This window comes from Clinocottus analis, unplaced genomic scaffold (genome assembly GCF_023055335.1).
Source record: "Clinocottus analis isolate CAN_PGR_092001 unplaced genomic scaffold, fCliAna1.0.p SCAF_7, whole genome shotgun sequence".
NCBI classification, from domain to species: Eukaryota; Metazoa; Chordata; class Actinopteri; order Perciformes; family Cottidae; genus Clinocottus; species Clinocottus analis.
Genome location: NW_027176229.1, coordinates 4178991 through 4194341, shown reverse-complemented (window position 1 = coordinate 4194341; position 15351 = coordinate 4178991). Strand labels below are relative to the sequence as shown.

The window sequence follows — 15351 nt, the reverse complement described above, 5'->3', positions numbered from 1 at the left end:
CCCCCCTGTACCTAACCCCACCCCCCTGTACCTAACCCCACCTCCCTGTACCTAACCCCACTACACTATACCTAACCCCGCCTCCATGTAACTAACCCACCCCCTGTACCTAACCCCGCCCCCCTGTACCTAACCCCGTCTCCCTGTACCTAACCCCACCTCCCTGTACCTAACCCCGCCCCCCTGTACCTAACCCCGCCTCCCTGTACCTAACCCCGCCTCCCTGTACCTAACCCCACCTCCTGTACCAGCAGCCTGCTGTGTTGTGTGCAGGGAGAGGCTCACCTCTTCTGCTCCTGCAGATGAACAGCAGGAGGTCGGAGCAGTTGCTGGAGCCGAACAGCGGGAGCTGATCTGACCGTGCCTGCAGCGTCCTGCAGCCCTGCAGCGCCATCTGCTGGTGCACTGCTGCTCACACACACACACACACACACACACACACACACACACACACACACACACACACAAAAGCACGCACGCACGCACACACACACACTTGAGTCTGTCTCATGCCTTCACTATTAATATATATATATATATATATATATATATATATATATATATATATATATATATATATATATATATATATATATATATATATATATCGGGCAAATCTAATAAGATTTGATCAACAAAAAAAAGGCATTTAGAACCATTGAAGAACAACAACTGACTGTTTTTTGGGTTCAAATCAATGACGCATGGGTCTTTTAAGAAGGAAGGAAACTCAGGCGGTGGGGGAGTTATTGTTCACCACTGCATGGACTTCTGTTCTTCCACGAGCTGCCGGAGCTGTGGGAATCCCCTCCATCCCTCCATCCCTGAAAGGTTTTTTCTATTTTTGGGGGGAGTTTTTCCTGATCTGATGTGAGATCTTGGGACAGGGATGTCATGTGTGTACACATTGTAAAGCCCTCCGAGACAAATTCTAATTTGTGATTTTAGGCTATACAAAATAAACGGAAATTAATTGAATTCCTCCATCCCTCCTCCTCTCTGACTCACCATTACTGCCTTCACTTTGTGGGTCAAGCACTTTTGAAGAAATTTCACTGGCGACCTCACTATGGTTACAAAGAGGCATCGTTTGTGAGTTATATCCCAAGAGAATCCATAAGAGAATAGCTTTCTAACTTCATTTTTCTCATAATTACGAGTTCAGTATCATTAATTATGAGATCATGACCACGTAGTTACGTGATCTTTTGTCATACATATGGAATCTTTACTTGTAATTAGGAGATAGTAATATGTTCAAGTTTTCAGAAGATTTAAACAACTTTATTGATTATAAGAGGTTTTATTTGCTGTATTGGACTTGTATTAACTCTGATAAAAAGGCTGATTATTTTTGTCCCGCTTGACTTTCATACCTGCTTTCCCTTCTCCAAGAGCACTCAGTACTGCACTACAGCCCAGCGTCATGACGGGTTGTCCAGAAAGGCAATATTTAGGTGTGCAACCAACACAGGACTTTCAACCAAAAGACCAGTGTTCTTTGTGCGAGTAGATTACACGCAAAGTGGCTTTATATTTGCATATGTGCACCAGATTCGTTATTTCAACTTAAGGCGAAGAATCTGTGTGGTGCTATGGCGCAAAATCATATCTGAGACTTGACACAGAAATGGAGGGAAAAAATGTTTAGCTACTTGTGGGCACTTAGTACCTCATATTAAATTAGAGACAACATGGGAACATTATGTAGTTATTTCGGCATCCTTTTTTTATCTGTTTATTGCAATTAAATTGAAATCTATTGTTAGGGTTCATACGGCTGTAGTAAAACAGTGTGGCTTGCCAGATACACTGAATGCAAATGAAGTTGGCCCCACCTTCAACATAGAGTTTGTGAAACACGCCCCCACCAACGAACCCCCTGGCCTTTTCGAAACAAGGATTATATTCGGTCTGAAGAGTCACTTCAGGGCGCCTGCCCTCCTATCTACAGATACATTGGCTGCGTTCTCACTATTTAGCAGCCATTTAGTGGGCCCTTTGGAAAGGATCAGCCTTAATAACTTGAAGGAGCTAGCCCCTGAAATGGGTCTCAGAATATACAGAATGTGATCTTACCCCGGCAAAAAAGAAGGACTTGGACCTCTTTGACCATTGGGTGGCTGCTGAGGTCGTCCAGATTCCAACTGAAGAGCACCTCCTGGCTTATTGGTGAGCATGCGTTGAGAGCCTGGACATGCCTTGTTTCCAGAGAAATATTCCAAACATTGAGATCAGTGATATTTCCAAAAAAAGGCTCTGTGAAATTCCCTCCAAATGAATCTTGGTCTTGACCCAGGATAAATATCCCATCCCCATGAATATTCCTGGAAGAGTCTGTGCCTGAACCCATGTCCTTTTGGTCCCCATCCACATAGATAGCCCAGTGGCCACCGCTTTGGAGCCATGTGACACATATGTGATGCCAAGCTCCATCGTTGGGGAAGGATGCCTTGTACGGCAGATGCTTCCCATGGATGATAAGCGCAAGGAGGATGCGCCCCTGCACATCCACTTGGCCTCTTAGCTGGAACTCATTGGTAAAGACAGGTGCAGCGTAGGAGAAGATGGTGGACACCTCATTCCACTCTGGGTTCCACTGAACTCGAACGCACACACTGACGGACGACAGAGTGGGAAAGGACACGTTGACCCGAGCAAAGCCCTCGCGCGATTCCGTTGGGAAGTTTAGAGCCGAGAACGGTACATCTAAACGAAAGCAGACCAAGTGGTCAGGGATCAAAGCGTTCAGTAATTCTTTACATGCAAATATGTTTGAAGGTCTACCGGCTGCACTCACACTGTTTGGAGAGGCCCACAGGCCGAGAGGCTGCTTTGCTGGGATCCCTGACCCAGATAGGTGAACGATGTCCAGCCTGCCGAAGCAGCTCCAAGACCCCCTCCTGGTCCTGTGTCTGTTCCAGGGTGGCGAGGGAGCTGAACTGGCCTCTGCAGAACCTGTCGGCCCGGGAGAAGGCCAGTGAGTCGTTAGCCAGTTGAAAGGCCCAGTGAGAAGTCAGATGGACCAGTCTGGATTTCCCTGGAGAGTCAAACACAAAAGACAATCACAACAAGCGCAACTGAAAAATAGTAACGCATCAATCAATATGATATAAAATTGTTATGTTTAAATGGATAGAGAAGTCAGTACTATAAGTGGAATTGATTAACAGTCTCACCGTGTGACTCCCCCACCCTGTCTGGCCCAGCATGTGTTGGCTCACTCCCACATACCACCTACAGGAGAAAAAGTCAAATGTTCTGTTTATTTCAGCAGTTGTTTTGCAGCATTTGTCCTGAAGCATCATGCACACATTGGAGTTTATCTGCCATTTGAAAAATAGTTTTCAATACATTTTCAATAAAATGATGCAATCTTAGTACAAATAACAAAATAAACCATTTGAATTGCTCATGATATATTATGTAGTATAGAATGGTTATTACCACAAATGAGAAGAGTATGAGTCCAGTCTGCAGGGCTCCAGTCATCTCTAGACCAGTGTAGTTTCCAGCTGAAGTAGACCACTGATCTTACCGAGACAATTATATTTCCGCTTCAATTTAGAAGAAGTCCCAACGTGTATACAAGAACCTGTTAGCGTATCACTCTTCAACAAGCAGTTTTCCGAAATTCTGGATTTAATGTCCTGATTCATTGTTTCCCTGTCCCCATTTTTCTTTCAAGCAGCGGAAAGTCTCTTTGAGTAATCTGGCAAGGACCTCCATGCGTGGTATGATCAGACCCAAATCCGGTCCGGACTCCTCAACCAGTGCATCGGCTTGATTATCCAGCATACCCAGCAGAGTTTCTGGTCTCCTGGCTGGGAGAGAGCCAGCAGTCCCAGTGTGTCTGTCCGAGAGACCCTGCCGGTCTCCTGCCTCCCGTCAGACCACAAGCCCTCCCTCCCTCCCTCCTCAGTACCCTGAAGCCATCTGCTTTTGTCATGCAAATGTGGTAATTTTTTAAAAGAACCCTACTTACGTAAGCAGTGTCAAGCATTTTGCCCAGAGAGTTCATCAAGAGCAGCAGGGCGGCGGACATTTTGACCACAAAGCCCTTCTTTATGCCTTCTATAGGCATCTCTGAAGTTAATGTGAACATCTGTTTCATTGATGTATTTCATAGTCAATAAATTCGTTTTACTCATGTATTCATTGTACAAGGTTGTCAGTTCGGTCTTGTGGTTTTGTCCAACAAGCTTGAAAAGCTTTTGTATGGCTTTTGACATCTGCATTCACAATACATCCGCCACATGCTTTTCATGAGCATTTAGATTATCAGATGGATGACTAAGTAGATCTAGATTTGGGCAAAAGAAAAAGAAGCTAAAGTGGTAACACATGGCTGATTAAAATACACCTGTTGTCAAGCAAATCTTTAACTTTCCATCGCTGACATACATATTGTGACTCTTACATTTAAACCAAGCATGACTTATTAAGTGTAAGAAGACATGGTTTGAATTGTTATAGTATAACTCCAACTTATACCGACTATTTATTCTCATAGGTTTGGTCATCATTAACTTTAGTTCAGTTGCTTTATGATTTATAATTTAGTGGAGATACACTTGAAGTTAGCACACTTGGAGGAATGTTAATGTTAGCGGCTAAATGTAGCATACTGTTGGACCAACAATGCAATGTATTGATCACAATGCCTGTGGGTTTGACAATGTTGTTTATTGGGTCTTTTGTGTTTCCTGGAAATCACATTTCTTCAGTATGAAGTTACAGAGTTTGAGCTGTGCCGAGCTAAACATTGTGAACAGAGTTAGTAACAAAAATCAGGGACACCTGTGTGGAATACTAATGACTGGCTTTGTCTCAATCAGTTTTGTCTAGATCACTGGATTCTAGGCATTCGGGATGTCTAGCTCTACTTGAGAGTCTGCCTAGACTCGTGTATGAAGGCCCAAGAGGCAAGAGGTTCATGTTAAAGGATCACACAGGTGTGATACCGTTGTACTCACTCAAGGTGGTTGTGGAGTTTGCCAAATTGTATTTGAGTAGGAAATGGAGGTGGACAGAAAAATGGAACTGTAAAAATAAAAAAAATGCACAGTAAGGCTATTTGTACTGTGAAAAGGTAAACTATAGAGAAGTGCACAACACAAAGTCCTTTTGTTTTGACAAAGCAGTGTTTCTGTGATATCAATCTAATCAATAAATTCACATCAGCTAAATTCCAAAAGAGCATATGTTTTGACAGCGTAATAGGGCCATTATAGGTAAGATAATAAATGTGGAGAGGGATGATATTGCGCAGTACATAAATTCCAAATGTACAAAAAACCTCTGAGAGTTTAAAAACGTACATTTAGTATAGGTACATGTCTAATGTAGTGCTCGGACCTGAAATATTATATATGAGCAGAATTCTAGAAACCCTTTGACACAGTTCAACAGATTGAACAAAAAGGTGTTGGTTGGTTCTTTACTCATCCAGTCATTTACTCATCATATTTTGTGATCGTGAGTTCATAACTCTTCATCCTCAGCCTCAGAGAACGGAGAAGAGAGAAGTCATGGAAAAAGCTGTCAAAAGTAAAAATATTCATTATGTTACACACACATATATATATATATATATATATATATATATATATATATATATATATATATATATATATATATATAATATATATATATATATATATATATATATATTTATATATATATATATATATATATACTTATACATTCATATATATATACATAATTAGTGTTAAATCTTTAGATAAATTAACAGATTATCTTTACATTATGTATTATTTATTTATACATCATTTATATTTTAATGCTGGTTGAAGTGGAGTTCATTTTATTTGATGATTCATCATACAAACACATGCTTATAAAATGATGAACAGTTGTTACATTACCCAACAAGGAGTTTAGTAGTTCAAATCAGCGTATTTTCTATTTTAGATAGTTTAAGTGCATGTTGTTTTCATCCTGCTGAAAAGTTGCAGGTATCTTTAATCATAATGTAATATGTTGACATATTGAAGTACTTCTTTCACCAGTGTATATGATAACTACATACATTTAGATGACACTTTTATCCCATGCCACTAACGTTTTTGCTCTATAAACCTAGAGCACAGCTCTCGACACAGCAACAGGGAGCAATTAGGGGTTAAGTGTCGACATGGACTAACAGAGCCGGGGCTTGAACCACCGATCCTCTAATTGAAAGACGGGTGTGTGTGAAACTCTGGAAACTAACTAGTCTAAGGCTGTTCCATGAAGTAAGTATTATGGGACATACTGCAGTGTTAAATAGTATGAGATGGAAATGCAGAAGTAAAGAACCCCAAAAAGTCTTGAATGCAGTACATTAGTGAACCTGGATTGTTCTCATTTATGGAAAGTAAAAGCAGCTCATTGAGACGCCTCTGTACCAGGGAGAAAGAGACCTGTGCTGACGAAGACCCAACACAGAAGAGGAAGAGGGTCTCTGAGTCTGGTTCTGGAAGCACAGGAGATGCCTCGACGCTTGGGGAATGGTGTCAAAGTTACTGAAATTGGAGATGGACGTAAGAGACTGAGGGTCTCTGAACTGGACCGGAGACACGAGGACGCCACTTCCTCCTCATTGGAGGTTGCAACACCCCAGAGGAAGAGGGACTGACACACTTCCACCTCAGACCTCAGACGAAACCAACATTTCTCCATGGCAGAAAAACCCATTCCTATGTTAATGTCATCTGTAAAGGCGCAACTCTAGTAGGAGAATCGATCAAAAAACATCTCCAGGTGGAAAACATCCTGCTTGAAAGCCTCAGATGCTTCACGAAGAAGACCTCATCAGACCGGACCTTCTATCTCAACTTGTTTCTGCCATCACAGGTGTAACTAAGTAACATCGATTGAATAGACCCCTTTCTGAATGACAATAAGACAATACGTTAACAGACAGATTCCTCAAAAGAAAGAAACATGGCTGTCAAGGAGCACATGTCTTGTAAAGCTGAACACAGGGAGGCTGTAATGGGTCGACTATAACCCAGTGAGCTGTGTCATAAACACAGGCAGCCAACAGAAGGCAGAGCGAGAGATGCTGAGGCATTTCCCTGTGCATCCCAGAGCAACACGTTCACATTACATGTTGCAACGGCCCTGACCTACTTCACTGCGTTCAACGTTTGGAATATTTATGTTGTTAAAAAGAAAAGGTCTAAATCGGCCCAATGTGTCCTTGGTCTGCTTACACAAATATGCCTATGCATTATTGTCTACACTCTTATCACATGTACAGACATAACAGCCGTATATCTGGAGGCTGGAGTGAAGGTAAGACTTTCTGTGTGTGTTTATGCATACAGAGTGTTTCTTTACACGATCTCACGATTGCACTCTGAGCCCGGCGTGCAAACACCCTTTTTTACTGGCTCCGAGTCAACACCACACTCTGCACACTTCAGCTCAGTCCATGAGCATTCAGGAGTCAGACATTCTCCTGTTTTGGGGACGCTTACAGTCGGTAAAGCCACATAAAGCTCCCATAAATCTCACTTCTTCTACTGATGTGCGTTGGCCACATCGAAGAGGTGCAATCCTGAAGGAGGCTCCTGTAATAAATAGCGCTCTGACTGGGTTTTTCCCAGTAATTTCTGTCTTGCTTTTAGCCTGAAGTCAACAAACGCCTTTGGTCAGAGCTCTCTTCATCAACAGACTTGGCCACAGTGAGCACAAGCTCACAAAGAGGATGGGCGAATGGACCTCCTCCCTTTGCATGCTCTTTCCTCCACCGTAACTTGGCCGCTACTGCCACACAGTGTATTTCCATGACAACCTGGGGATTGTAAGAGCGGTATGGAAACGTCAAAGACCCGGTGGGCTCGCATCGTCGCACACAAAAGGCCAGTGACCTACATGTGGAGGCGGCTGAAGGCTTTTCCCAGAAGAACAGGCAGCAGCATCAGTGGACGGGACAGGAACACTGGGACCCCCCACGCCCACTTTCTTTTTGTCTCCAGCCGCTCGGAGGCAGGACACACTTGAAAAAAGTTGACTAGTCCAGCATGTAAACCGGTTTCATTGGGGATACACTGATCCAGATCTCACAGTGACATGATGTAGAAAAGAAAAGAGATTGTTTTAAATACTTCACGGGAGTTTAATTGTTTAAATGGAGTCTGTCGATTAACAAGCTTGCATTTCAACCCACATCATCACTGAGAAAACAAACCAAAACGTGTGTTTCCCCGGGAGGTCGCGGCTCGTTCCTCACCTGCAACGAGAAGTTCACGTTGATTTATTCGTCACATAACCTCCGTACTTAAATAACACTACTTTACTTTAGTTACTTTAACACAAACAATAATCGTTTCCGAAGCCTAAGCAGGCAGTGCTGTTGCCTAAACCTTACCCAGTTTCCTGGATAGAAGGAAATTAATTTTGAAAAGACTGTATGCATTGACATGTGTTGCTGGATCTTTGTTGGAAAACGCAGAAAAACTGAGCAGTATCTTCTTCTTAAGACATCCTACAGACCGTAGTATGAGGATACGCTGTGTCTGTAAATCGGAGGGCAGAAAATGAAGGCAGAACGCTCCCTTGTAAACAAACATTCCTCGCTGGTCAGCAATCGGGGGCCATGTTTGTCTGGCCTAATCTGGCAACAGCAGATAGTCTTTATGGCCGACCCTCAGCCATCAATCAGGGCTGCTACTGAAGACCTGGCCGACAGCAGCAGGGGTCCCACGGTCGCTAGGGAGACCGCCTTTTAAAGCCGCCATATAACGACACAGGAAACAAAGAGAAAGGGAGGGACGGGCCGGTCCAGTGTTAGTTGTGGCCCTTTTGGACAGAATCGGGCTTCAGCTTGAGAGAGACGGTGCTGAGCTGAGTCAACCCATGAGTTCATGCAGCAACACAAGGTTCACACACATGAGTCTGCCAGTGGCAGCATTTAATTAAAGTCTCAATATACTTTCTGATGGGATGTGTTATAGGTCCGTTTTGATTGATTTGCATCTTTGTAGAGTTCTGGTTCATATTATTGTGACTTTTCAGTTTATCCAATTTGGAGCGATACACTATTGTTGTTTTACTGTGAAGGTGTGAAAAGCAGGTTCAGTATATACATATTAGAGTAATAAATTGCCATTGATTGACCCTTGATTTGTTCTACTTAATATGAATCTTGCTTTGGCAACGGCGGCACATGCACATGCTGGTAGCTCCCATGTTCATCACTAATAGCATACGACAGAATACATTAATCAACATATGAAAAGAAAGCGTGGGGATTGGATTAAGGACGGCTGTCTTTGAGACGATCATGACCCGCGACCCACCCACCAACCAGCCAGACCTGCTGGACCAAACGCTACCAAACGGCACCAGAGAGGAAGGATGGAAGCTAAGCTAACCCAGCTAGGACCCGAGGCTACTCCACTACCTAGCATGCTGCTGGACGTCTGATGTTCAGTCGCAGGAGAATACAATGGAGGAAAGCAGCGGGAGGTCGGTGACTGCTGAGCCCACGTCTTCACAGAGACCTGGATCCATCTTTGATCCTGGATCAATCTGCACTTTACGAGCCAACAGCAGGACAGAGAGCAGGACCCTGGTGGGACGGAGGAGGTGGCCTCTGGTAACACCACGATGCTGGGAGCTCAAACACAGTCACAGTGGATAGACAATGATGTGTATGATGTTGAGATTTTAATGTGAAGATGTTTTCACCGAGAAAAAAAGGGAAGAAACCTTCATGAGAGCAACAGAGGATCCCTCTCCACAGATGGACAGAAGCAATAGATGCCATGCGACCAGAATGAACAAGGAAACAGAGCTACAGCACATTACAGTAATGTGACGGAAATTATTCATATAGTAAGCATTGACCATGATCCAGATAACCACAATCCATGTCAGCAGAAGGAAGTAGAGAGGACGGGCATCAGCAGGGCCATGGCAGGAGGCAGGACCGGCTCCAGACAGACACGATCCATGGAAACTTGAGGCTGGAAGAAGTAGAGTTAGTAATGTGCATTGAAAAGACAATAATGTATCTAGAATCAGAGAAAGAAGAGGGGAGAAGGGCTCAGTGCATCCTGAGATGCCCCCAGCAGTCTTGGCCTCTAGACCCTGGACCAGACAAACCTGAACCACGCCTAACTATAGACCTGAACCAGTCCTAACTATAGACCTAAACCAGTCCTAACTATAGACCTAAACCAGTCCTAACTATAGACCTGAACCAGTCCTAACTATAGACCTAAACCAGTCCTAACTATAGACCTGAACCAGTCCAAACTATAGACCTGAACCAGTCCTAACTATAGACCTGAACCAGTCCAAACTATAGACCTGAACCAGTCCTAACTATAGACCTGAACCAGTCCTAACTGAACCAGTCCTAACTATAGACCTGAACCAGCACTAACTATAGATCTGAACCAGTCCTAACTATAGACCTGAACCAGTCCTAACTATAGACATAAACCAGTCCTAACTATAGACCTAAACCAGTCCTAACTGAACCAGTCCTAACTATAGACCTGAACCAGTCCTAACTATAGACCTGAACCAGTCCTAACTATAGACCTGAGCCAGTCCTAACTATAGACCTGAACCAGTCCTAACTATAGACCTGAGCCAGTCCTATCTATAGACCTGAACCAGTCCTAACTATAGACCTGAGTCAACCCTAACTATAGACCTGAACCAGTCCTAACTATAGACATAAACCAGTCCTAACTATAGACCTAAACCAGTCCTAACTGAACCAGTCCTAACTATAGACCTGAACCAGTCCTAACTATAGACCTGAACCAGTCCTAACTATAGACCTGAGCCAGTCCTAACTATAGACCTGAACCAGTCCTAACTATAGACCTGAGCCAGTCCTATCTATAGACCTGAACCAGTCCTAACTATAGACCTGAGTCAACCCTAACTATAGACCTGAACCAGTCCTAACTATAGACATAAACCAGTCCTAACTATAGACCTAAACCAGTCCTAACTATAGACCTGAACCAGTCCTAACTATAGACCTGAACCAGTCCTAACTATAGACCTGAGCCAGTCCTAACTATAGACCTGAACCAGTCCTAACTATAGACCTGAGTCAACCCTAACTATAGACCTGAACCAGTCCTAACTATAGACCTGAGTCAACCCTAACTATAGACCTGAACCAGTCCTAACTATAGACATAAACCAGTCCTAACTATAGACCTAAACCAGTCCTAACTATAGACCTGAACCAGTCCTAACTATAGACATAAACCAGTCCTAACTATAGACATAAACCAGTCCTAACTATAGACCTGAGCCAGTCCTAACTATGAATGTTATCAGAGAGGAAAGTCTTTAGTCTACTCTTAAATGAGGTGACTGTATCTGCTCCCCAGACTGAAAGTGGAAGCTGGTTCCACAGAAGATGGTGAATGGATGAATGGATGAATGGATGAATGATGACATGTAGAGTTAAAGAGCTTTGATGGTCAAAGACGAGTACAAATACAAGTCCATTCACCATGAGAGAACAAGTTGTCGTCTTCTGTACGTTATTCTCTTTGTTCTCACTGCAGGTAAAACAATTAAAGGTTTCATTGTTTCAGGTTAAACATGGAACAATAGAAGCTGTGACTAGTTTGTAGGAGATGCGCTTTATGTGTGTGTGTATATCATTTGAGTTAATGTTAGTCACTTTTACAGTGAATCCTCACCGGACATGGCTGGGAAGAGCAAATCCCATGAAGAGAGTAACCTGGAGACGAAGAGAAGCTGTAAAGGGATTATGGGAGAATGTAAAGCATGAACCATATGAGACAACAGCGAAGTAATGCGATGGGGAATTTTGCAATCGCTGACACATATATGAGGTACGTTTTCTTAATATTTCCTTATCTAAATTATTGTTTTTATAGATATGTTTAGATTCTCCAGGGAGTGTTTGTTTGACTTTGAATTGTACTTGGCTGTAGTTGAAAGTCTAGAATTGAGTGTATGCTAAACACACAAACAAAACATTTCAAATATTTGTTCTCTGTGCATAAATATCAATAAAGTAAAAATTATTTTAAAAAGAATAGAAAGTAGCACTGGTGCCACCGGTCTAGTGGATGTTTATAATACACAATGACAAATGAAATATGACATTTTCTATTTTGCCACAACAAATGTGGACCAATTATCCCATAACTTGAGGTTTTGTCCATATCCTCCTGATATGGCGTCGCAGAGAGAAACACAGACGCTGCCGGTCACGCTGACACCATGTGGCACGATGCAGCGCATCTTTACCACAATGAAGCTTCTTTTCTTTCTGTCCAGGAAAGCATAATTCACGTTTCATAACATACACTGTGTCTTCCGCTTTTGATGCATTGTGAGGTCATTTAAATAATAGCATATGTCTTTATGGGGTACACATATTTTTTTCCTATTCATTTTTTATTCTGTGAATTAATCCATCTAATTATGTCAACACTGAGTTCTTAAACCCTTTTTCAAAATTGTGTGAACTGCAATCATAGTCTGTCCAATATAATTAAAAAATTAGTTGAACTCTAAAGATACATAATTAAATAAATTACAAGTAAAGAAGAGGAAGACAGTTTGTACATAAAGCTGTGGAGTCCAGTAGGAGTATTTATCATCAATCCGGACAGGCAGGATACTTCTGTGTACTTTTTCCACACGTTTTTAATAATAAAATACATAGTCACTACTCTAAAAGCACGTGTACACGTGTATTACGTCCATTGGCTCCATTATTTCACTTAACAGTAACATTTAGTTTCAACATAGAGAGTATGGCCTCGGCGGTACTCATGTCGTCTTCATGCTTTTAATTTAATTTAGTGAAGCTTTCCATTTGTTTGACTTTTTATCCCCAGTTTCTTGAAACTATTGTGAAAGAATTGTGCTGAAAATTCTGATAATCATTTATGTATTATCTCAAAAGGTTGCATCATCAACCTGAACCTGAATCCTTTTTGTTTATTTATTTAAATGAAGAAAAAAAGGGACATTATTCAGTTTGGGGTCTATTTCTTCTTCCAACTCAATAGCTTGTATTTTGTTCCTTTCTTTATTTCCAAGGTTTATAGATCAAATACAAAACAACAACAACAACCACTTTAAAGCTATTGAATGTACTTTCCATTCTTTATTCTTTTCATAAACTTTCATTCCGCCCCCAGATGATTTGTCAGAAGATGTGCGCGGAGGGATTTAACGTTTCACCACATTTCCACCACGGCCGGCTCACCAGCTGACGTCACACATTCCTGCTGCTTTGTTCACGTTAAACTGGGAACGGGAGGTAAATGCAGACAAAAAAAAAACAAAGACAACAACTTTCCACGTCAAACTCTGCAGTAAAAGAATTACTTTGTGAGTCTAAATAGGGTATCGCCTCCAAATTGTGGCACATAGCTGTGCCTATGATAAATAATACACCATAAATCATAGATATCTCAAGAAATAATGTCATATGTAATACCTGTGATCATGAATGAGGAAGTCTAAAGACAGCAGGAGCCCTAACGGGCGGACAGAAGGGTCGGTGGTTCCCTCGTCTAATCATCTGAAATCACATCCCGCTCAATTCCACTCAAAGATTTTACTAATATGTTCTAATACATATTACCAAGTGTGATTTTAGCTTTCTAATATGTATATATATGTATAAATCACTGCAGTGAGCACATTATGTATTCATTCATGTTTTGAGCAGATAAACAGTCAGAAAAATTAAAAGTATCTACCCGATCGCAGTACCAGATGACCTCTAGGGTCAGAGGTCACTGGACGTAAAGCAGTGACAGCTCACACAGCTCGTTATTAATCTATATCACAATACGGGCCAAGTTCACCACAACTCAAATAAATGAATGAAATGTGCTCTCCTGTCTGTTGTCAATTGAAATCCGGGGTGGGTGAAAAAAAAAAATGTTTGTGTTGATCATATTGAAAGCAATCAGTCTGATTGCTGTAAAAAAAAAAAGAAGAAAGAAAGACTTGAAGACGTGTTCAAGGTTCACCTCTTCACCTCTTGCTGAGCGACTGAGTTGACGGAGATTTCGAGACGTTACCTCAGTCTCGCCGTTCAAAAGTGAACTCATCTTTTTGAATTCGCCTTCAATCTCACTAAGTCTGCCCGAAAATACTAAATAAAGTTATCCACATAATAATGTAAGTTTTTTGTATTTTTTTGCTCATGCTGTTCCTGCTTTCATTGCATCTATTGTGTGTCTCTTTGTAATGCTTTGCATTTACGTAATCTTTCTTCTCTACCTTTGTGTGTTTTGATAATGTTTTGTATTGCTGGTTTTGTATGTGCAATGCTTTGAGGCAAGCTTTGTGATATAAACCACAGTGTCAATGTCTTCATTTTGTTTCATCTTTACAAATGTCCCCTGCAAATCTCTCCTCCACCACGAGATGGTGCTCCAGTGTAGGACTTGACAGTGTTCTCAACATGTCTCCGTCCTCGGTGAGTGCATGTGAGCCCAGGAGAAGCTGTCAAAACATCCATCCCAGTTGTCCCTGCAAATCTCTGCTGATCCGAGAGCAGACAGATTGCCTGGTGCCGTTTTACCTGCAGTCACCTGCAGCCAGCCTCCGTGGAGATGACGGAGATGGAGGCAATTACACGAGCAAGCAACGGGAAACAGATGTGCAATTATGAGAACAGAGGTTTGCACTTAGCCCCGCTCATTGCCCCAGCGTCGTTGCAGCAATCCACAATGCAATCCACAGCAGCCAAATCCACAAACAGCTAATTAAGTCCTCATCACACCGAGAGAGCTACACACACTGATCATACACACACTGATCATACACACAATGAGCTTACACACACTGATCATACACACACTGATCATACACACAATGCGCTTACACACACTGATCATACACACACTGATCATACACACTGATCATACACACAATGAGCTTACACACACTGATCATACACACAATGAGCTTACACACACTGATCATACACACACTGATCATACACACACTGATCATACACACACTGATCATACACACACTGATCATACACACAATGAGCTTACACACACTGATCATACACACACTGATCATACACACAATGCGCTTACACACACTGATCATACACACACTGATCATACACACAATGCGCTTACACACACTGATCATACACACACTGATCATACACACAATGAGCTTACACACAATGAGCTTACACACACTGATCATACACACACTGATCATACACACACTGATCATACACACACTGATCATACACACACTGATCATACACACACTGATCATACACACAATGAGCTTACACACAATAGGCATATACACACTGATCATGCACACACTACACAC

At 42.1% G+C, this 15351-nt stretch overlaps 1 protein-coding gene across 3 annotated transcripts in view; it reads right to left on the bottom strand.

Annotated features, from left to right (window-relative positions):
- The window catches only part of adgrd2 (adhesion G protein-coupled receptor D2), a 29804-nt gene extending 25923 nt beyond the window's left edge, over positions 1–3881 (bottom strand). For all 3 annotated transcript variants that reach the window (XM_068604514.1, XM_068604513.1, XM_068604516.1), the window contains exons 1-5: positions 3448–3881; positions 3180–3237; positions 2801–3040; positions 2080–2709; positions 286–408 (exon numbers count right to left, since the gene is read on the bottom strand). In XM_068604514.1, coding sequence (XP_068460615.1) covers positions 286–408; positions 2080–2709; positions 2801–3040; positions 3180–3237; positions 3448–3492 — 1096 coding nt within the window. In that variant the 5' untranslated portion in view covers positions 3493–3881. The remainder of the gene's footprint in view (positions 1–285; positions 409–2079; positions 2710–2800; positions 3041–3179; positions 3238–3447) is intronic.
- Positions 3882–15351: the final 11470 nt, after the last annotated feature.